Below are 23,906 nucleotides of genomic sequence, written 5' to 3' on the forward strand. Positions count from 1 at the left end.
GGTTTGTTTGTGAAACCTATATTTTGATTCTTTTATATTGCTGAAGTTTATCTGTCGTACGAGTCAGTAAATGTTGTTTTATAAAGATTTTTCAATTTACAAATTGATTGCTTCAATTAGCAGTGTACCAAGCTGATCTAACACTTGTGATCATAGCATTCTTTACTATTAATTACAAAACAAAAACCAGTACTATTAATTACACCACAAAAGCCAATGCTATTAATTGCACAACAAAAAAACAGTACTATTAATGACAAAACAACAACCTGTACTATTAATTACAAAACAACAATCAGTGTCCAAGTTAGCTGATTTGTAAAATTACTGCAGTTTGTAACCATTTGCTGTGTCAATAGCATCAGTGTTGTCATTTCTGAATGTTCCCATAGATTCTGACTCAGGAAAATTTCTGTGGTCAAATTAAACATCCCTTTCAAGTTATTTGGAAATGACTTGTTTTCTCAAACTGTGGCAAGTTTCAAACCATGGATGACACATGGTGATTCTTGTCAGCATGCCATGTTTGACATCAGTGTATTTCACTTCAGAAGTTCCATTTCATTGGAATTACTAAACAAAATATTCCTGGTCAGTGTGAAGCAGTTGTTAATGCATTGAAATATGAAGCTTAAGTCAACAGAATGAAGTAATGGTGCCAAGAATATGCTCTCCTCAGTCAGTGGACAGAGGAATTATGACACAGTATTGGTAAATGTTTGTCTCTGGAGACGTTTTCAGTATTCCATATCAGTAATTGTTTAATTTGGATGCATTTTTTGTGAGAGTGATTGTGGCTACCACATTCCTGTAATGTCTTCTGCAAGGTTGTCGCTTGTGTCGGGACACAGTGTGACTGACAGTGATCTTGTTTTTCCAGCATGGTAGTGGTCATTGTGTTAGACCTACATGACTTGCCTGGCACACTGTGATGTAATTGTGGAGCAGGGCCCCTTTTCACAAAGTCCTCATAAGACTAAGATCTTGTAACATTTCTTGTAGCATTCATACCTCCTATACAGTAACATAGGGAGTACAAATGCTATGAGAGAAGTTACAAGATCATAGGCTTGTACGTGAGAGCTTTGAGAAACAGGACCCAGTCTATGTGGTGATATTAGCTCAACTCATTGAGGTAACATCTGGGGATAGAATTAGAGTTTGTCAGCTTTACTGGTGAGTTAAGTCAGCTAACATGTAGCATGTAAACTTGAGCTGGGATGAGTCCAAATTCATTGAGGCAACATCTGAATATAACAAACTCTGGGGATAGAATTATGGCAAGTTAGTCAGCTGAGGTGTAGTGTGTATGGTGAGCTGGAATGAGTCCAATCTGCTATTCAGATGACCTGCTGGAACTTTATTTCAATTTTTGGCAGCACCACACAAAACAAAATGGGTTCGACTGCTTTTGATCCCATCTCAATGGTTTCCTGGTGGGAAGGCCTTCTTCTCTTCCGGCGGGAGCATATTCCTCTTCTCCATTGACAAATCAGTCTTGCCATTCTCTGTGAAGTTTTGCTTTGAAGTGGCCATTCCCACCTTCAGAGATATTAAGACAGTATAGTCTTCAGCAGAATAATGTTTGTGGACACAATGAGGGATTTCTGAGCTTTGACCACGATTTCAGTGTTATAGCTTTTATGGCTATTTATGAGCAAGAGTGATAAAGTACAGTGGAAGCTGTCTACACCGGCACTCATTGGGACTGAAGAAATAATCTGATTTTGACAGTGTGCCGGATTGTAGAGCTGACGTGGTTACCTACATCTAGGGCTGACCCAGTTAATCATTCTCATATACATTGTTGTATCATGTAGCTCTCTGAATTATTGCACACACTGACTCAACTCACTAATTACATGTTCAAGTATACCTATACTGAACTAAGATTAACTTATCTTTGTCCACAACCATGTAGTTTCAACAAAGGTGACAATCCATATTTCTCTGACTTCTGCCGCACATTGTATTATACAGTGCTGATTACTGTATAAACACACATTCAGGCATTTTGAGGTTGCCAGGTGCTGGATTGTAGAGCATTTGAATGACAAGTCACAGCTGAGACTCAGATTTTATGTCAGTGAATGACAACTTGCCGGTTTGGACAGCTGCTGGTTTTGACAGCTTCCCCTGTAGTTGCAAAATAGTTACCTAGTGATTTAAGCATACTTTCTATCCAGTTAAACATGAGCCGCTCGGTCATAGAACCGCCCTCTGACACATACAAACAAATAATGTTAGGAATCTCACACTTTAGAATGTTTATCAAACCTATTAAGATGACCGTGGCTTTTAACACTTGCCATATGCACTGCACAACTGTAAACTGGTTCCTCTTGTTCCGACCTGTCAAGGTCATGGGGTAGAATAGGCCTTCAGCAACCCATGCTTGCCATAAAAGGCGACTATGCTTGTCATAAGAGGTGACTAACGGGATCGGGTGGTCAGGCTGGCTGACTTGGTTGACAACATGTCATCAGTTCCCAATTGCGCAGATCGATGCCCCTGTTGTTGATCACTGGATTGTCTTGTCCAGACTCGATTATCTACAGACTGGTGCCATATTGCCCAGGAATATTGCTGAGTGCGGCGTTAAACTAAACTCACTCACTCACTCACTCTTCTTGTTCCCTGCCAGTACTGCGTCCACATTCTTGTTTCTTGTGAAGTCAGGAGTTATAATACCAGTCATGTCCACATAGCATAGGGTTTTGTCCATGTTGAAGATGACGCTATTGGACAATCCAAGAGTGAGTTGCTCTGAACTGTGTAAATGGTCTTGTGTTATAAATTTGATAATTTTTGGATGAAGCCTATTCTGTTGACCATGGAGCAATATTTTGTGTGAAGCAATGGAAGGTTCTTGACAAATTCGAAAGATCCTGTGATCATTGCATTTCAGCACATCATCTGAAATTCCCATCTCATGTGTAAAGGCAATAGCTTTTACTTTAAGAATGTATACAATATGCCTTTCAATCATTCATCCTTGAACCAACAGTACAAAGACTCTCTTAGATCAAGCACTGCGGGTCTTTGCCAAGCTTTCCCGCCCTTCTCTTATCAAGTTTTCCATCCATTTTCAACAGTTCATTCTCACATCTTAGCCGTCATCTGAGATTTTTTATGATTAGTGTTCAGTTGATGTGATGCAGGACTAAGATTACTTCAAAATTCAGTCTGAACCTGTTTTACAATGTCAAGTTTCTGAGTAAGAGTGAAGGACTTCCTTGACATGATCATATGATTATAAAATGATTAGTCAACTTCAGACTATCAACAGATAAATGAGATAATGTCAAAACATTGTTTTTAGATCCAATAAAGACAAATGATGTGCGAATATCTAATCCTTCATGTGGCAGCTGTGACTGTCTGGACCAAGCGTCATATACATGCCCTTGAATTACCCCACCCATTTTTGTAAAGTAATTACATACATGGCTTTGCCCACGTGGAATGTGCAATGATCACGTTGTTCAATTTTACCTCAACTGTATGCATATCTTTTGGGTTTACAAATTTCTATCTGAAATAGCTGCCCTGCAACATGTGTCTTAAAGTTTTCTATAAATGTAATAACCTTGCACAGCATTGCTAAAGTTTAAAGCGTCAAGGTTTGCCATGTGTTTGGAAAGGGATGCCACTCTAAACACCTAAGAATTAAATCCAAATTTAAACTCATAACTTTTAGCCCATGGACTAAATTTTGCATGGACCTAAAAGACGTGAATCAGAAATAATATCTGGTTTCATTGGCCAATGAAGGCAACATTATGTATAACTGACAGAAACCAAAATATTGCATGCTACATCATAAACCAAATCCAGTTTATTTCAAATCCAGTGGACAAAACACTTGCTGAAATACACAGATATGTAAGATCATTATAATTACTGTTAGAATCAGTATGTGATGCTTGTGATGCTTGACTCTAAACAATGATGTTGTTTTACAGTCCTGCAATCATGGGTGAAGTTTGTTATATTTTCTCTTGTTGTTTGCTCAGTGGTATTTCATCTATATGACAGACAGTATATAGTTGAATCTTACTAGGCAATCCAGTGATTGACATCATGAGCATTGAATACACAACTGAAACTACCAAGTCAGTGTACCTGACCACTTGATCCAGAAAGCCAATCTGATGGATTTTTGTGGAGGCATAGTTCAATCCAATCCTGACTTTCAGGCTGCGAAATTGCTTGCTTGTTTAGAACTGAAGCCTCTTCTGTTTCCATCCTCAGGTGTTCGAGAGTTTGATAAGGCTTCAGTAGTTAATTAATAATATACCTGGTACAGGTGAGCTTGGGGTCAAGTAAAGTTCTCACACTTGACATTAATCTTGTCATTCTGACGCCTTTCATGGCCTCTGGAAGTGCTAGTCATCAGCCTTTTAGTTGAGTGCTTGGTCTTTCTGGTTGATGATGATTTGGGCACATTAAATAGATGAATGAGTGAAATTGATATATATTTAAGATATTTTGTCTTTTTATGTGCTACTGGGTGAATGACAGACACATTAACAATATCTTATTAGGACATGTCTGAGTTTGTTTCTGAATGTTTACATGTGTGATGTACATCAGCACATTAAATAGATGAATGTGTGAAATTGATGTATATTTAAGATATTTTGTCTTTTTATGTGGTATTGGGTGAATAACCAACACATTTTTATCTTATTTGGACATGCCTCAGTTTGTTTCTGAATGTTTTGTTTCTGAATGTTTGCATGTCTGATGTACAAGGGCACATTAAATAGCTGAATGTGTGAAACTGATGTATATTTATTATATTGTATCTTTTTATGTGCAATTGGGTGAATAACAGACTTGTTGCTATCTTATTAGGACAGTCTGAGTTTGTATCTAATGGTTTATATGTGTGACAATGGGCTACAATTTTCCATTTTCTAAGAGGCATCTAAGGATTGGTGATGACAACTTTCTGCACTGAAACCTGATCTAAATGACAAACATTAATATATGATACACTGAGATGCTGTGTTGATAAATAATTACTTACTTCCAGTCTGGAAATCTAACTTGAGATTTGTAATTATGATTGTCAAATCCCAGACATGAATAAATGAAGGACGACATTCTCTGGTGGAACATCTGACATACTGAAAATTTGTTTTATTGAGCTCATTGGTCGTTCTTGAGATAGATTCTATAAGATGATTGAGTCAACTGATAGAGGTTTGAAGGTTAAGGCCACAAGACAGTATAAACGTGGCAGATGGCATGTACAAATTTATACACATGCATATGGATTGTGTGATGAATTATAACTGTCAATCATTAATTTATGTACTTATGCCTTTGAATTATGGATAGTTCATATGTAAAAATCAGATGGAGTTGAAGCAAAGTCTGTTGACATTTCTTTGTCACAATGCCAACTGAAATCCATATTGAGTAAACTACATTTGTAATGGATTTGGACATGCTTATAATGGCCTGACAGGGATAATGAACTTTTGTTTGGTTCCTGCAACAAGCTGTATAATTTAGTCGAAATGTGTGTAATCATGTACTAATATCAGTGATCCCTTTGAGTTTCCCATAACCATTTGAACACAAACTGAGAAGGCTTGACATTGATTGTCGTATTGTAAAGTTGCTGGAAACAACCAGCTTTTGACATATTGTTTTGGCATTTTAGTTTAATGAGGTTGTCATGTACTTCCCATCAAATGTTCTTTGACTTCTGAAACAGTTTTTTGGTTTTCCAGAAATGTATCAGATTGCCAAAATGGGACAGACGTGCACCAAAGAATGGACCCTGATGACTTCCATAAAGAACAAGAGATCTGCTGGTAAGTGTCACTCTCTGACTGCAGCTCCCTGGGTCTCAACCTCAGCAACAAAAGCAGCAAGTTCCATCCAAACTGTTCCAAACTAATCAAGGTTCAGGGGCTCTACACTGTGCCATCCGTTTAATAGTTGGGTCCCTTAGGGCCTCCAGGAGCCTATGGTTGTTGGATTAAATGACAGTTTGCCTTGATTATGGATCTAATTTGGTCAGCACTAACCCATACTTGCAGGATTCTCCAAACCAGTAAGTATTGCAGACCTCCCAACATCAAGCAGACGTTTGGTGATATAATGTTAATGATATTTAAAAGCAGTTTTAACTTAGACTAACTACTATAAATATTGGTATTATCATGACAGTGACTTAAATTAAAATGTGTGAGTGGTCTTTGTTCACATTAGTTAAAGTTTATGATTTTTGTAATATGTCTGTTAACATGACGGCATGATTTTAAAAAGTGGAAACACCAGCTTTCATATAAAACGCCTCTCTTTTTAGATCACAGTTTATTAATCCCCACTGCACGAAGCGGGGATATAGGATATAGTATTAGGCTCTGTCAGTGTGTATGTCCATCCGTACGATATGGAATAAGTAAAGAACGTTTGCCTACATTCTTTTCATATTTGGTACCTAGGTTCATCACAGTATGAGAAAGGTGGTGGTTAGGTTTGGTGACCTATATTTCAAGGTCACAAGGGGACTATACCGTTTTACTCTTGTCAGTGAGATGCCTCATGAACTGGTCGCTGGATTTTCTTCATATTTGACACCAATCTTCATCTGCAGATGGTGTAGGGCAACCTTCACATCATTTTCAAGGTCACTGCAACACTTTGCACAAAGTGTGATTTGATAATTTGTGGTTGGGAGTTATGTCACCTTAGTGACAATGCTTGTTGAGCAGCTGTTTTGATACATTTATAATGGTAACACTAGAAATTACATAATGGACGTTATTATTATTATTATATTATTATAAGTGTTCTTGTATAGTGCACAAATCAAACTGCAAGGCAGTTTCTCTAGGCGCTAGGTATTTTTCCCTCGATCACAGGATGTCAATCTCAACAGCACATCGTATTTCAATCTCAACTCCCTGGGGAGTATACAACTCTTGCTGCCACTAGGTGCACCGAGTTTATTGTGGCTCTCTCATCCTAACGAGGTACCCATTTGACAGCTGGGTGGACTGGGACATATAGTCACAGCACTTTGTCCAAGTTTACTGCAAGTTGCTGTACCCGCAACTAGGTGTATGCACATGTTCATGTGGCCACCATCTGGTCATATACCAACGGATTCGTGGGTTCTTTTAAGTGCACAGGATTGTGTACTGTACACTAGGGGTTGTGACAACACTGAAAGAGTCTGCACACAAAGTTGACTCCAAGGTTTTTTACACCCGGTCACAGGTGGGCTCGATCCCGAAACCGAAACCTCGCTGGATCACTAGCCTGGTGCCTTAGCCAGCTCGCCCACCATGCCCCCATTCAATGTGTTGTCATTTGCAATGGTCAAGCGCAGTGCTCAATAGTTGGATTGAACTAGGCATCACTATCTGCTCCTGAAGATCTGGGTTAGAATTGATCTTCAGTAACCCATGCTTGTTGTAAAAGGCAATAGGGTGGTCAGACTCACTGACTTGGTTGATACAGGTCATTAGTTTCCAAATGCGTAGATGGATGCTCGTGCTGTTGATCATTGGATTGTCTGGTCCAGACTCGATTATTTACAGGTCTCTGACATATAATTGGAATATTTCTGAGTGTGGCGTGCAACTCACTCAATCACTCACTGACCTATACTAACACCAACAATTCAACACGGTTTCTGTGTTTAGACAACTTCATCAAAGGCTGACATAATGAATGAATTTGTAAAGAGCAAGAACCTTGTTCACTTTGATATGGAGATTTAAGACAGTATGCACCATACTGGTACTTGTGCACCATACTGGTATAGTTTATCCCCAGGAATCAGGTATTATTCAGCCGATGGATTTACCAGCTGAAAGCAGAAGTAACTAGAGAAGGCCCTTCATTTAAAATATCAGACATTAAAACGATTAGAATTGTTGGTGTTAATTTTTCAGCAGATATGCACAAAAATGCGAAACACCTTCCTGCTCATACATCCATAACCACAGTAACATAATGAAGTTATTTCCTAGATATGTCAAGACCCTTAGACCAGTATGCATAACAATACTTACTGAAAGGATAGAAAGATGTTGAATTGATAATGAAAGTACCATATTTGGACATAATTTCTTTCAGATAAGGGACAGTGGGGTAGCCTTTTGGTTAAAGCATTCGCTTGCCATGGCAAAGACCCAGGTTTGAATCCCCAATGGGTACAATGTGTGAAACCCATTTCTGGTGTCATGATATTGTTGGAATATTGCTGAAAAGATTGTAAAACCATGCTCATTTACTCACTCTTTCCGATGTTCTTTCAGAAATCTTGAAAGTGGACTGTTGTGAGTCTTTTGATCTGTCTGGAGTGCAACCAAATACTTTCAACAGATATGTTTTTGCCGGTATATAGTTAAGAGTATGTGTTAATGACACTTGTTTATCTTCCTCTGACACCATGACTGATGTCCCATGAAGCAGGTTTTATCTCTATATCCCTATAATCAGGGATGTTACAGAATCCAAGGGATTTTGTATGCAAAGATCCTGTGGATGCTATCTTCTCATCAACAATTCTTGTAATTCCCTAAGCTGGGAATCGGACTCCTGCCATTATTATCAGTATTCACATCATGTTAAAGTATTTTGAAGTGCAAGAGTCAGGTTAATAATTGAATAGATACTTCCCCAGAGTTTTTATCACATTTAAAACCTACATAATCAGGACAGACATGAGGAAAGATGCCCCTAAGTTGTTATGCACAGATGTGGGTTTTACATATCATTAAGTGGTCGAATGTTTTTTTTTATCTTCCATTTGAAAAAAAATTAATCACCTAAAGCAAACTGATCACTTTGTCATTCCATGATATGATCACTTCAGGTGCAGTGGGATAGTCAGGTGTTTTAAGTCTTCACTCATTATGCTGAAGACCCAGGTTCAGTACCCCACATAGGCACAATGTGTAAACCCAACTTCAGGTGTTTATCCCACCATGACACTGCTTTAATTTTGCTAAAAGCAACATAAACCTAAACTCACTCACTCACTGAGCAGTTTACAAGTTCCTGATCTAATCACTACATCACTGCCCAAAGTGTTCTTTGGATAAGATACATATCATTCATCCTACAGTCCGTTTGAGTCAGAAACGGGCAGATAGATGAATTGCAAATTTTATCATTGTACAAAACTGCCACATAAATATAAATGGTACTCATGCTCATCATTTTCTAATGCCCGGCAGCTTCCTTATATTTAAACTTTTTCCTGACTCCACCGGATTGCAAGGGAGATGCCTGGTCAAGGGAATTAAGTTTTCTTTATTAGATTTGTAACCTGATGGAATAAAAATCAGAGAAAAATTACATCATGAATATTTATAAGCAATACCATCCACAAAAACTAAAACCTAAAACCAGATCTTTTTTCCAAAGCAGGACTCATATTGTGGAACAATCTCCCAAGTATCATCCATGATGTAGGACTCAACAAATTCAAGCAAATGCTTATAAGGCCAGACCATCCTTATTTCTTGTAGTACATATTTTTGTCCTCAATAAACCTAAAGGTAGTACGGTAATTTTTCTAATATTCACCAGTCAAGGTAATACTTTAATACTAAAAGTACTTTACTTTTTGCAATTTATAGAGTATATATGGGCCAAGGAATAATCGCAAAACATTTTTTGACCTATAAACACGACCAAACAATTATGACTGTCAGATCCATAAAACAAGAAATAAATCCGGTCCGGCCTAACAGCTTTTGGACACTGCTTTTTGCCAGAGCACCTTTCAGCAATTTGTTGAGATAGGTGCTATATAAATATCAACTTCATTAGAAGAAGTAGTTATTTATGAAACCTGAAATAAAAAAATATATTCTCCTTCATGGCTACCTGTGAGTTTTGAAACCTGTCACGCGAAACAAGACATTTGCTGGCCTGATGACAATATTCCACCTCCTGGGCAAGGATATAATCTCAAACTCATGAATCAGTGATGCAGGCCCCACCAATCATGCGTTATCATGGCTAACGCACGACATGTACAGTGATGTATTAGGACCTGAGATGCACCTGGGGACCATTCACAAAGTCCCCCAGTGGTACACAATTGATATCTGTGGATGTGCCTGAATTTTTTATGCACTGTATTGGCTTTATATTTCCTGGATGGGAGGATACACTGAAGAAGAACACAATGTTGCATTCAGTAAAGTCTTAATGCTATTGATTATTGAGGGAGTATGTAGGGAGACAAGGAGGGGAGTTTTTATGAAATACAATGGATGCACTACTATTATACATATTGCAGTGAGTGTCTTAGTGCACAGAAATGTTTGGGATAGTATAATTCTGATTGTATGTGCAAGCATTTCAACAGGCATAATTAACTTTATGAGGGATGTCAACTTCTACATCATGAGGATCATGGATGTTTTGGAGTACTTTCTTTCAACCGATTATGGTAGAATATATGAATGGTTGGTTCCTGACATAAAGAAACTCTCCCTTTTATGGGTGTTTATGTCTGAATGTCTTTCAATGCCAACCAAAAAATTACCTTGAAATATCTAAATAGAATAACATATAGAGGAGCAGATTTATACTCAGGGAAGTTAAATTTAACCCTGCAGAAATTTCAAAATTTAATGAACCCCGATCTTAACCCTTTCGAGCATATCTGGGGCATGATTGGTCATTGTGTGCAATGAAGAGAGCCTGTTGTGCACAACCTGGCCCAATTTGAAGTTGTTGTACATTAGGAATGGCATAAACTGGCTCTTCAGTGGATCAGGAAGCTGACAGAGGGGTGTGGACCTTGAATCATGTAGGATGCCCAAAATGACATCTTGAAGGTTCACATTTACCAATCAATTCAGCATTTAAAACATTCCAGGGCCATAAACACATTTATGTACGAAAACTAGTGTGTTTTTTTTTGTTTTAAATGAGCAACAATTGTGATAAAATCAACATGGATTCTGCACAATATTTGTTATGAATCAAAAGATCATATTGGTGATCCATCGTGGTCACCACAAAAACCTTTGGGTATGAGTTGAAAACCTATCATTGCAAAGATACAGAGAGTACTTTATGTAGTTCTTTTTGTTCATGAACCGATGGAAGAGGTAAGTCAGTATTTGGTTCTGGTATTTGTAGACCCTAAAACATGATTTTCAAATATGAACTGGCCATATTTTTTCATTCTTTGCTGATCAAATCATTTGTGTACATCAGGGTGTTTCTGAGTTCAACATTTACAGACAATGTTTAGCTGCTTAATAGTGTCAGGGGCTGAATACAAGACTTTGCAACTCAGCACCTATGTAAGTGCATAATCAGGTGGAAATTGTGAGTGATGATTCAGATTCAATGACATGCTACCAACCAAATCCCTGAACCAGAGACAGATTCATATTGTCACCTCTTTTGACCAGCATAGGTAATCTTGGATCTATTCTATTCCAGAATCCTTATGGGACTACTATTGTGAAAACCCAGTATAAACACAGAGCTAACTGCTGCAGCATTATAACACAGCAAACCAGTGTAATCAAAGCTTTACATCAAATACTTTACTAAAACATCCTATTGCAACTTCAGGACAAAGCAACTCTATGGTCAACTCTAGCTGGCATATAGGCAAAAAACAGTCAATACAACAGCATGTTGTCTGTAGTGAGTCAATTTAGTTTTACGCTGCACTCAGTAATGTTCCAGCTGTATGTCAGTGGTCTGTAAATAACTGAGTCTGGACCAGACAATCCAGTGATCAATAGCATGAGCAATGACCTGAATAATTTGGAACGGATGACGTGTCAACCAAGTAGGCAAGCCTGACCACCTGATCCCATATATCACCTCTTACAAGTACATGTTGTCTGTAACTGACAAGACAAATTGTTTCTAAGTTTAGCTACATAATGCTGATGACATCTGCATCATCGGCTCCTGCATCATCAACATCTGCATCATCAACATCTGTGGCAATCCTGCTGGCTCACTGTGGAGCTAAATAGCCTTGTCACTACAGTCTGCTGTTCAGATTATATGAGACAAACATTTATTTGCATTTCGGCTTTTCTCTCCAATCTGGCATATCAAAGAGGCATCTGCCATTTCTGTCTGAAAATCTCATGCAGAAATAACATCAATGATGCCTTCTGTCACACAACTCATGAAGGTGTCTCTCTTTACCTGTCTGGGCAGAAGAGAAGTGTGTCTTTCCAAGTTATAGAATGGATTATTCTTTGTCTACATCAGAGTGAGTCAGTGAGTGAGTGAGCTGCACTCAGTAATATTCCAGCTATATGACGGCTGCCTGAGTCTGTAAATAATCGAGTCTGGACCAGACAATCCAGTGATCAACAACATGAGCATCAATCTGCGCAATTGGGAACCAATGACATGTGTTAACCAAGTCAGCCAGCCTGACCACCCAATCCTGTTATTTGCCTCTTATGACAAGCATGGTCGCCTTTTACGGCAAGCATTGGTTGATGAAGGCCTATTCTACGCTGGGACCTTCACAAGTCTCTACATCTGTGTATATGTACTTTTTTATAAATACATCCTAGAGTACTCAGTGTGTAACCTTTGTCTTATATATGCTTTCTTGAAGTGTTCTAGTCTTGAGGGAGGCAGTGGGGTAGTGTATAGTGTACATAGACTGCCAAATTTGACTTGGGCATGAAAATTTTCAGGCCAATCTGGTCATCAAATGACAGTTTTGCACAGTGTTCAAGATAAGCACTTAATGTGAACGTTTTCTATATCAGTGTTGGGCACATCCCATTTTCCATCATCAACCAACCCAAACCCCTTGACTGTTCAAAGTTTTAGTCAAACAGATAGACAAAAAAGTTGCTTGTAGAGCTAAGAGTCCTCAACAGCCCTGCACCCAGTGGTTTTTCCATCTCTCTGTGGTCACCCAGCCTGTTGGTAAGAAAATATTATTCCGTTCCTGTAAACATAATTGTAATTTGCTTCTTGTGACCACAGATTCTTTGCAGAACTAAGTCCCACAATGCCCAGCTAGATGAAGTTTCCTCTCTGAAAGGACACTGGCACCATACCGAGTACCTTAATAATATCTAGAGTGTTTCTGCAAAATGTTAAGTTTACATGATCCAAGAATTGTAAAGTACATTTTGTATTTTGTATTTAAGAACGCCGTATGTTTAAATGTTCATTTTTAAATCTCTTTTGCCTGAAAGTCATGACAGAAGAGCTGATGGTAAACAATAAATAGAGTAACTGCAGCCTGGATGTAAGCTGTCATAGCCCCGTGATGGATGTACCTCCTTTACTGGGCCCTGTTTCACAAAGCTATCATAGCTCTGTGATGGATGTACCTCCTATACTGGGCCCTCACACAGTTTCACAAAGCTATCATAGCCCCGTGATGGATGTACCTCCTTTACTGGGCCCTGTTTCACAAAGCTATCATAGCCCTGTGATGATTGTACCTCTTATACTGGGCCCTCACACAGTTTCACAAAGCTATCATAGCCCTGGGATGGATGTACCTCCTATACTGGGCCCTGTTTCACGAAGCTCTCATAGCCCCGTGATGGATGTACCTCCTATACTGGGCCCTGTTTCACAAAGCTATCATAGCCCTGTGATGATTGTACCTCTTATACTGGGCCCTCACACAGTTTCACAAGCTATCATAGCTTTGTGATGGATGTACCTCCTATATATAGATACTGGGCCCTGTTTCACAAAGCTGTCATAGCCCTCTGATGGATGTACCTCCTATACTGGGCTTTGTTTCAAAAAGCTGTCACTGAGCCCTGTGATGGTTGTACATGTACCTCCTATACTGGGCCCTGTTTCACAAAGCTATCATAGCCTGTGATGGTTGTACCTCCTATACTGGGCCCTGTTTCACAAAGCTATCACAGCCTTGTGATGGATGTACCTCCTATATATAGATACTGGGCCCTGTTTCACAAAGCTATCATAGCCCTGTAATGGATATACCTCCTACACTAGGCCCTTGTCTTATGATGGGAGGCAACTTACAGTCCATGTCTTGTATTTCATGAAACATATTTGTGAAGATCACATTTGAACCTGCTTATTCTGATACAAGTACTGAGGAATCTCATCATCTGGCCCCTGTTTAAAAAAGCTATTGTAGCACTACAATTGCCATACCAGCTATACTGGGCCCCTTTTCACAAAGCTATCGTAGCTTTGCGATGGTTGTACATCCTATCCTCAGCCCTGTTTCACACAGCTATCATACCTCCTATACTGTAACATGGATTTGCGATAGTCGTAGCACCATAAACACTTTTTGCAAGGGGTATTAAAATGGACGCTAATTCCCTCCCATGGATAGCATCCATGCAAATATGTGTATGTCTTTTCTGAACCAGAAGATATAAACATGCACATAGACGGGTCTTGTGGTGAACTGGTGCCTATAGGTAGTTTTGGATTTCTGAATAAAGTATTCTTTTTATTTCCATGGCAACAAGTGTTACTTTGACTGAATTTGTGTTGGTGTTCTTTTTCCGAAAAAATTACTTCTATACTCTCTTACACTTTGTGGGTATCCAAGAGCCTAATGACAAATCAACAGTACCTCTCTATTTCCAGTATCAACATTACTGAGGTACATCAATTGACATAGCTATAACTAGCTGACATATTCATGATGAGTTACTTTTACCATTGCAGGGGATATTGATGACTTTGTCTTCTTGTTTCAAGAGCAGTGCCTTATTATCAGCATCAGAGCAAGATATCAATGATTTATTTTGAGCTCATTTGAATGCATCAGCCATCAAATGGACATGATAGTGGATGGACTGCCTTAATAAAAAAATTGCATGCAATCAATATTATTCATGTCAGAATTAGCCAAATTAAATGTTACTCCAACCGTGTACTAATAAAAGCCTACTGAATGATTTTGTTTTACCTTATAAGTAGGCTAATTTCAAACTAACGTCAAATAAAATTGGTATTATAAAAATTGCCCGTTTGAATAACTTTTTTGTTATTAATTTCTATTGATCCAATTAGAATGATGGTCTAAATAAAAAGTAGACTATCAATTATCCTTTTAGGTAAGTTGTAGCAGTATTAAAGAGTATGCTATATATTGTAGGATTGTGAGGAGGGGTTTTATGCATCTTGTGTTAGTTCTTATCTACTGACCCAAAGGCTCTTAGGACAAAACCTTATGAGGGATTCATAAAACACTGTGGACCCCAACTCAAATGCCACAGCGAATTTATCTCACGAAATGATTTAATCTCCCATCATGTAAATATGGCTCTAAAACAAACTGGAATTCAGTGATGTATTTTACTAACATGGTACTGGCTAGTCGATCCGAACCAGTGGATCACAGTTCACTGACTGCCATAGATGTATGCTTTTTTTTCATTGAGCGAAGTTAATGATTTATTCTCCCTCTCAAAAATTTATACCCTGCTCGGGCAATGTTTGGTCATGCATTAGGTGCACATGGTAATTTGTTCAAGGTCATGTGAACCAATCAGAGATAGACATTCTTACATGTGGTAAAATAAATGGTTAAATCACACATTAGGTATTCTACCATATTAGGACAACTATAGTTTAAATGTTACAGTAACTGTAGATATTTTGTGGATTACTGGACGTGATTCTATATAATTTGACCTTTTTTAGTTATTAAAAGCTAAGTTACAGCAGTAGTGCATAAAAGGTTTACTCCTAGACGTCATACATGATACATCACTTGCTTATTGGGGTCATGTTATACCCAAATTACCATGTTCTCAAATATAGACTTAGTGAGATACCAGCTTAATGTATGCAGCCTGGTCTGGTTAAGAGCTATTTATGGCCTCGACCATAAGAAGATGGTCCAGAGAAATATGAATAAAAGTAATGAAGAACACATGGATCATCATTACCTCATCTCCATCGCGTCACCATCCAGACAGTATTCATCATCAGCTGATACCTTCAGGAGGTGGGGAATCAATTTTTCATTATTAATAAGTCATCAGAGGGGTATTCTAATGCATCAATGTATTGACTGGAAATAGATTCAGGTCAAGATCACTTCCTGCTGGCTATTATTTGGAATGTTTTTGTGGTCAAGTTGGAATACATGATTACATGGGAGTGGATTTCTTTGGAATCATTATGTGCTAAAAGGAATTAATTTGAGTCATTTGTTCTAATTTATTCATGGGAGCAGGTGTATTTTAAAGTGCTTGGGTCATTTGAGGGACGTACATGATTAATAACTTGAATGTTTTATATGTTTGGCAACTCTGCGTACGGCAATATGATGATGAGATCTGAGTGAGGGATGTTATGGCAGCTATGAAAAACAGTTAGAATGTGATCATAGACAGGAAGCAGACAGTAACCTCTGTAACTTATGCTCATGCAGAAAGTTTGACCTTATCTGAGACAGAATTACGTCTCACTTCAGTACATGCATGTGTATTTATAAACATTCAAAAGAGTAAATGTACAGAACCATTCAATAGGGAGTGAGTGAGTTTGGTTTTATGCTGCACTCACCAGTATTCCAGCTATATGGCGGCGGTCTATAAATAAGTCTGGACAAGACAATCCAGTGATCAACAGCATGAGCATCGATCTGCGCAATTGGGAACCGATGACACGTGTCAACCAAGTCAGTGAGCCTGACCACCCGATCCCGTTACTCACCTCTTACGGCAAGCACAGTCGCCTTTTATGCAAGGATGGGTTGCCGAAGGCCTATTCTACCCCGGGACCTTCACGGGTCACAATTCAAAAGAGAAGTATGAGAGACAAATATCCCAACATTTTTAAGCATAACAAAGTGTTTTCATGCTGTTGAGGATCAAATAGCTGAAACATGACAAACATTATGATTGTTGAATATAAAACATTATTTATTGATATCCAGTTTATATAAACTATCTGGACATGAACTAACATAGTCATGTAAAAGTAGCAGCCTGATATTGTCATATCATACACAGTGAATCAATTTACAGAATTCATCTTCAGTATCATTAAGACATTTCAGACATTTCCTGTTTTCGAAAAAAATATTTTCATGACCAGTTTCAGTTCTAAAGGGGGATACACCATATCTAAATTTTGCTAGTGCAGATCTGTGGGGCCTTTGCATTAAATGCATTAAAACATGAATTTCCGTGAAAAGGTCTTATGAATGTCTATAAGTGACTATACAACCTAAGTCATTGTGCCTCACCCTTCCTTCCAGTTTGTTGGAACTGGTCATACCAAGATGAGATATGCTCATGCATGATAACATTTTCATCAAAACAACAGATGATTTAGTAGCATGATCAGGTGTCTTTAAAAAGTATTAAAAAAATGTTTTGTGAAACTGCTTCAAACCTGAATATAATAAAGTAAGTCACTGGGTCAGACCATACAATCCAGTTATCTAAATATGAGCATTGCATGCTGGGGATATATTCTGTTGCACAATCTCATACACATCACTAGTAACAAGTACACAAAACATGTCATTTCTCTAGTGAATACTTCTTCTGGGAAACGGTTGTGACTAGAGCTGTTACAATATATTGTATTATCGATAATTGTGATACTTTATGGGATGATGGATACTTTTATTCATATTGTGATATGTATCGTTGACCTTAAAATTGTTAATTTTCACTAGAAATTAATGGTAATGTCTCAAAATTTTCACTGTTACATGATATTAAGATAGACATTTTTTAAGAAAATAACTAAATATAGCATATCGTGATGTGCTTCGAACTGAATCGTATCTGTCCAAGATATCGCAATATGTATCATATATTTTGTATTGTCACACCACTAGTCATAACAAACAATAAAACATGGTCATGTCACAGTCGGCAGGTACGAGAGCTTGGGAGTTTTTCTTTCTAGATACTGAATTATTGGTGAAATATATTCGGTGCTTGTCAGAAATATTCATGACACATTCACTAAATCAGTGGACTAACAGCCTCTACCAAATCTGTCGTGTTTCATAAATTAAGGCCAGTAAATAAGTCATGCAAACTGTTTCATAGTACAATTAATCTGTAGACATTAATCTGTTGACTTGTATGGGGTTCTGCAAGAGAGCAACTGGCCAATGCTATTGCCTGATTCTCTGGTAAAATATAATAGATTGTAATACCATTAAGACTAATATCATGAAAAACTGATAGTCATAGATGTTGAAAGGTATGATGCTAATGACATTCAGATACAGCCAATCAGACTTCAGATAATGGCTGAGCCAGATCATGCAGACTAGATAGAGATTATCCCTTACTATTATCTTTCAGTGTATTCCTATAGCTTCCTAAGACTACCAGGATGTTGTCAGAGATTGATTGAGGGAAGACATTACTAAAATATAGCTGATTCATAGACATGTACTCGTCTATCCCTTCAAAGAAGAGACCCGTGAAGGTCCTGGAATAGGCCTTCAGCAACCCATGCTTGCCATAAAAAGCGACCATGCTTGTTGTAAGAAGCGAATAACAGGATTGGGTGGTCAGGCTTGCTGACTTGCTTGGCACATGTCATCGTTTCCCAATTGCACAGATCAATGTTCATGTTGTTGATCGCTGGATTGTCTTGTCCAGACTTGATTATTTACAGACCACCACCATATAGCTGGAATACTGGTGAGTGCAGCATAAAATTAAACTCACTCACTCACTTTAAAGAAGATTTGTGAAAACATTCCTTGGCATATCCATAACTTAGTCACAGTCTATACAACCCAATAATGGATGTCATGCGCATCAAAAGACGCACTTCAGATTCATTAGCAAGCATCTACCTTGCCACTGTGCCTGACCACAAGATCCCAGTAGTCACCTCTTGTGACCTGCAGTGGTATCCAGGAATCTATTCTAACCAGGATTTTTACAACAGAACCGCACACCCTGTGTATAATATACAGGAATATGCAGCAATTATGACTTGGTTAGCTGCAGTCATGAAACCTAATTCATTAGAAAAAAATAGAAATATAATGTCATTAAATATGAATCAAGGTTATTTGTACATTTTCTGCAAAGTAGTATCAATGTGAGCCTTTGTTTGTTTACAAATCCCACTTCACACATTTTGTGTAACCAGTATCACATGATGTTCTAGGTGCTGGCAGTTCACAGCAGACTATTAGGAGACTATCTCTATATGCTAATGTCTGTCCCTCATCTTATTTGGATGAATACTTATGAATACAGCATGTGCTTTCATTTTGGTAAATTGATTACCAGGCCTCTGGTCTGTCATTGGACATCAATAACGTGAATTAGGTGCTCGTAATGTGTAATGTGGCTTTCATGAAATGCTGGTGAAGATGCAAGATAGAATAGGTCTTTATCAACCCATACTTGCCACAAAAGGATTGGGTGGTCAGACTCCCTGACTTAGGTGAGACATGTCATCGGTTCCTAATTGTGCAGATTGATGCTTATGCTGTTGAGCAATGGATTGTCTGTTCCAGACTCAATTATTTACAGACCACCGCCATATAGCTGGAATATTGTATGGCTGGAGTATGATGTAAAACTAAACTTATTCACTCTCATTAAACCCTATAGCAGGAACAATGGGGTAGCCTAATGGTTAAGCATTCACTCACCTCCTGAAGAGCTGTGTTCAGTTCCCCATATGGGTACAATGTACAATGTGTGAAACCCATGTGTGAGTGCCCCACCCCACTGTGATATTGTTGAGATATTGCTAAAAGAGGCATTAAAGCCACAAACTCACTTACTAACCCCATAGCTGAATCAACGCTCATCATATCAACCACTAGTTTGATACAACACAACATTTTTTGCTTTACTACATCAGAAGTAACCCCTCTTCTATTTCCTCAGTGTAGACATGCAGTGTAGTGAGCAAACCATATCAGTGCAAGGAGCTTGAGTGAGTATATATGGTTTTAGGCCACGTTTACGAACATTACACCAGTATCACGGCAGGGGACACCAGAAATAGGTTTCACATTATACCCATGTTGGGATTTGAACCTAGCTCATTGACCTGATTGTGAATGCATAATGAGTGAATGCTTTAATTGTTCGGCTATCCCACCCAAGAGGCTTGAAGAAATACATGTGGACATAGGGTGATGTAAAGAGTTTAAGAACAGAGTTTTAGAAGATAGTTGTTAATACCTATTGCATACCAGTACACAGGATTCATTTTTAAATTTATTTCAATGCTCCTTTTTGGGGCTAGCTGGAATAAACGTGAGTGATTCAATGATAAAGTTTAACATGCTTGTGTTGTTGCAGGTCAGAGATCTGGTTCGTAACGCGACACGACATCGTCTGGATATGTCAGCTGAGTGTAGCTATCATCAGCCTCTCAGAGACAATACTTGTACAATACCTCAGCTACAAGGTACATTCCAGTCGTATGCCTGACCATCACCCTAGTAGGAAGTTATTACAATTGTGCTCTATTTTGTATACCACACCAGTTTTAAGGTACAGTGGAAGCTGTCTGAACCAGCACTCACTGGGACTGAAGAATTGATCTGGTTTAGACAACGTGCCTTAGAGTAGAGCTGACTATAAGTGTACAAGCCACGGAATGGACTGAGATTTCATGCCAGTGTCAACAACTCGCTTGATTGGACAGATGCTGGTTTGGACAGCTTCTACTGTATATACCATTTTATTGTTAAACCTCACACTGTTGGTCTTCTGTCTTCTGTCTTACACTTTTATTATCGGATTAGTATGTTATATCTTAGCCCACTGCTGTTACATTAAAACACTTTTATAATAAAGTTGAAATAATGGGTTTTTAGTTTATCATAAGGTTATATACTGTACACAGAGTTAGATCCATGTTAGTTCCTGTTCTTAAGAAACCAGCTTGTCTATTAGGGCTGTTCAACAAGTAATGACATACCAAAAGATGAATACTGTAATGCCTGTAATACCATCTCAAATTATGCTTAGGGAAAAGAGCAGAGCACTTTGAGGAAATGTGAACATTTCAACTTTGTATGTTAATGCAGTATGTTTTTACTCTCTTGTCATTATTTATTGAACAGCCCTTGTGACAGGATGAACTTGTTAGGCTCGCTGACTTGGGACATGTCAAACCCTAGTTGTGTAGATCATGCAGTGCTTATGCTGTCGATCACTGGATTGTCTGGTTTAGACTATTTAGAGATCATTGTCATATAGCTGGAATATAACTGAGTGTGGAATTAAGCACAAACTAACAAACAAACAAATGATATGACTGTTTGTACATGTTTCAGGGCAATATCTTGCAGCAGATTCTCACATTGGAGTTTGTGGTGGAACTCATCACCACAGTCCCCTTCATCTTCACAGTGAGTACCCATCACACAATGCATCACACTTGGCGCGTGAAGATTCGTGTTAGAATTGATCTTCAGTAACCCATGCTTGTTGTAACTAACAGGACTTGCTGACTTGATTGACACATGTCTTTGGTTCCTAGTTGAGTAGATCAATGCTCATGTCGATCTCTGGATTGTCTGGTCCAGACTCGATTGTTTACAGACCATTGCCATATAGGTGGAATATTTTTGAGTGTGGCTTAAAACAATGCATTTATTGCTGCACTTATCAGGGTTGTAGGACTTTCTAAACGGTTTTTATTCAAGACTAATGCGATAAATGAAAAACACTCCCTGTTTTTTCTCAACAGGAATTCCCACAGGTGCAACTAGACACACTTGGTATTAAATAAAATGTCAGTTTGAAAGTGTATAACTAAAAGCTCACTCCCTCAATTAGAGACAAATCTGATATTAAGTTATAACATATTGTCCTACTGAACAACACAAGCTATTCACCTCAACACTGGTATAGTGAGTGTGTGAGTATTATTAGTAAGTTTTTAGTAATATTCCAGCAACATCTCGGTTGGGTACACCAGTAGTAGGCTTCACACACTGTATCCATTGTGGGGAATCAAACCCGGGTCTTCAGCCTACCGAGCAAATGCTTTAGCCACAAGGCTATCCCACCACCCCAACACTGATATAGAAAACATTCACATAAAGTGCTTATCTTGAACACTGTGTGAAACTGTCAGTTGATGACCAGATTGGCCTGAAAATTTTCATGCCCAAATCAAATTTTGTCAGTCTAAATGTGTTACAGTATATTTTTTGAGAAATTTGTTTTGGGAAAGACATGAGTAAAATTACCAAATTGCAAATCATAAATTGTCTGATCACAAATCCACATACATTGTGATTTTCAGTCGACATTATTTTGATTGTTGATGGTAATAATGATCCACAGATATGGAACTTTTCAGAGGTATGCATGAAATAATTCTCCTAAAATATATAACGCCAATCAGGAAAGTGACATTTCAGAAATTTTGGCTGGTGAATATTTTGAGTGACAAAGGCAAACAGACAGGCTTTTACTGTGGAAGACTAATGCTATGGATGACAAATTGTAGTTTATTGTATGTCACAATGCTTGTGAGCTATTCCTTGCCCCTTCATCAGGTGAATGATGACAAAAGGGCAAGGAATAACCCAGAAACATGACATACAATAGACTATAAGTTGTTGTCCATAATATTTGTCTTTCACTTCAATACCAACATCTAAAGCCTCTTAAGAATCTCATCAGGCATATATACTCATGGAAACAGGTTTCTTCACAAAGTATATATTGTATTGCACTGTGGGTGAAATTCTGGAAATGAATACAGGGAGACTTCTACTTTCGTGTGTTCCCTTATTTGTTTCCATGAGTGTATTTCACACACTGATCTTGTCAGGAATCTTTGAGCCTCATGTGTTTTCCTGAAAATAGATCAGAAAGGCTCCAGTAATAATAGAAGACATGAAGTAATTAGGTTACAGAATGCCAGTTGGCTATGGCTGCTCAATATAGACATGGTGGGCTTGTGTTGAACTGACCATCAGCTTGTTTCATGTCTGGCCATCTTTGATGAGGATGTCGTTTCTTGTATGGGAGAACTGCTGCTGTCAGATGTGTTAGAGATAGAACCAGACAAACCATCCTTATTGTGAAAATGTCATTTATATGCCCAAGATTGTCTGGGCATGATGATATGGAATCAGCCTCTTGCAGTCTAACCACATTATCAAATTCTGTCATCTGTTTCAAAGTGTGTGTGCATGTGTGCATGTGTACATGTGTGCATGTGTGCATGCGTGCATGTGGCTTCTGTGGATATAGAACTTCTTTAATATTAATATGAGTGATGGTTTGGTGTAGCTGTTAACACTAGCTAATATCGAAGAAGTTGTATAGCCACAGGACTCTCCTCATTATTCATAATATCAACTTCTAAATGCCACGTAAAGAAGATACTTTGTACGTGAGTGAGTTATTTTTACACCACACTCAGCAATATTCCTGCTATATGCCAGCAGTCTGTAAATAATCAAGTGTGGACCAGACAATCCTGTGATCAACATCATGAGCAGTGATCTGCATGATTGGGAACTGATGACATGTGTCAACCAAGTCAAGACCATCACAGTTCAGTTACTATATGAGCAAGTGATCCAGTGAATGAGAAAGAAAATAACCTGTTGAGTGACTAAGTGTATGAGTGTTCCAAAGGGTGAGTGCTAAATCAACTGCTTAAAGTAGAAAGTGTAGAAAATCTAGCAACAGTTTTTGTTTTATTTTTCTGTTTTAGTGGATCTAATTGGTTAGCAAAAATACGTGAACAATATATTCCAAAATGAATGGCCTTAGTACATCACCTTGAATTACCCCTTGAATATGTAGAGGTTATCAACCAAGAATGTTTCCATATGAAACATTTCACAGATTAGGAATAAATGAATATGTATTGCATAAGCATTAATGGCATCTTCAGTATTTACAGTAGCTTGTCATAGGTAATACAGGATGGTGGGGTAGCCTAATGATTAAAGCATCTGCTTA

The 23,906-nt window shown here is 38.2% G+C and overlaps 1 protein-coding gene across 1 annotated transcript in view; it reads left to right on the plus strand.

Annotated features, from left to right (window-relative positions):
• LOC137273373 (potassium channel subfamily T member 2-like) overlaps positions 1-23,906 on the plus strand; it is a 155,815-nt gene that overhangs the window by 42,644 nt on the left and 89,265 nt on the right. The window contains exons 4-6 of the mRNA XM_067805994.1: positions 5,748-5,831; positions 20,268-20,376; positions 21,251-21,325. Coding sequence (XP_067662095.1) covers positions 5,748-5,831; positions 20,268-20,376; positions 21,251-21,325 — 268 coding nt within the window. The remainder of the gene's footprint in view (positions 1-5,747; positions 5,832-20,267; positions 20,377-21,250; positions 21,326-23,906) is intronic.

This window comes from Haliotis asinina, chromosome 2 (genome assembly GCF_037392515.1).
Source record: "Haliotis asinina isolate JCU_RB_2024 chromosome 2, JCU_Hal_asi_v2, whole genome shotgun sequence".
Classification (NCBI taxonomy): Eukaryota; Metazoa; Mollusca; class Gastropoda; order Lepetellida; family Haliotidae; genus Haliotis; species Haliotis asinina.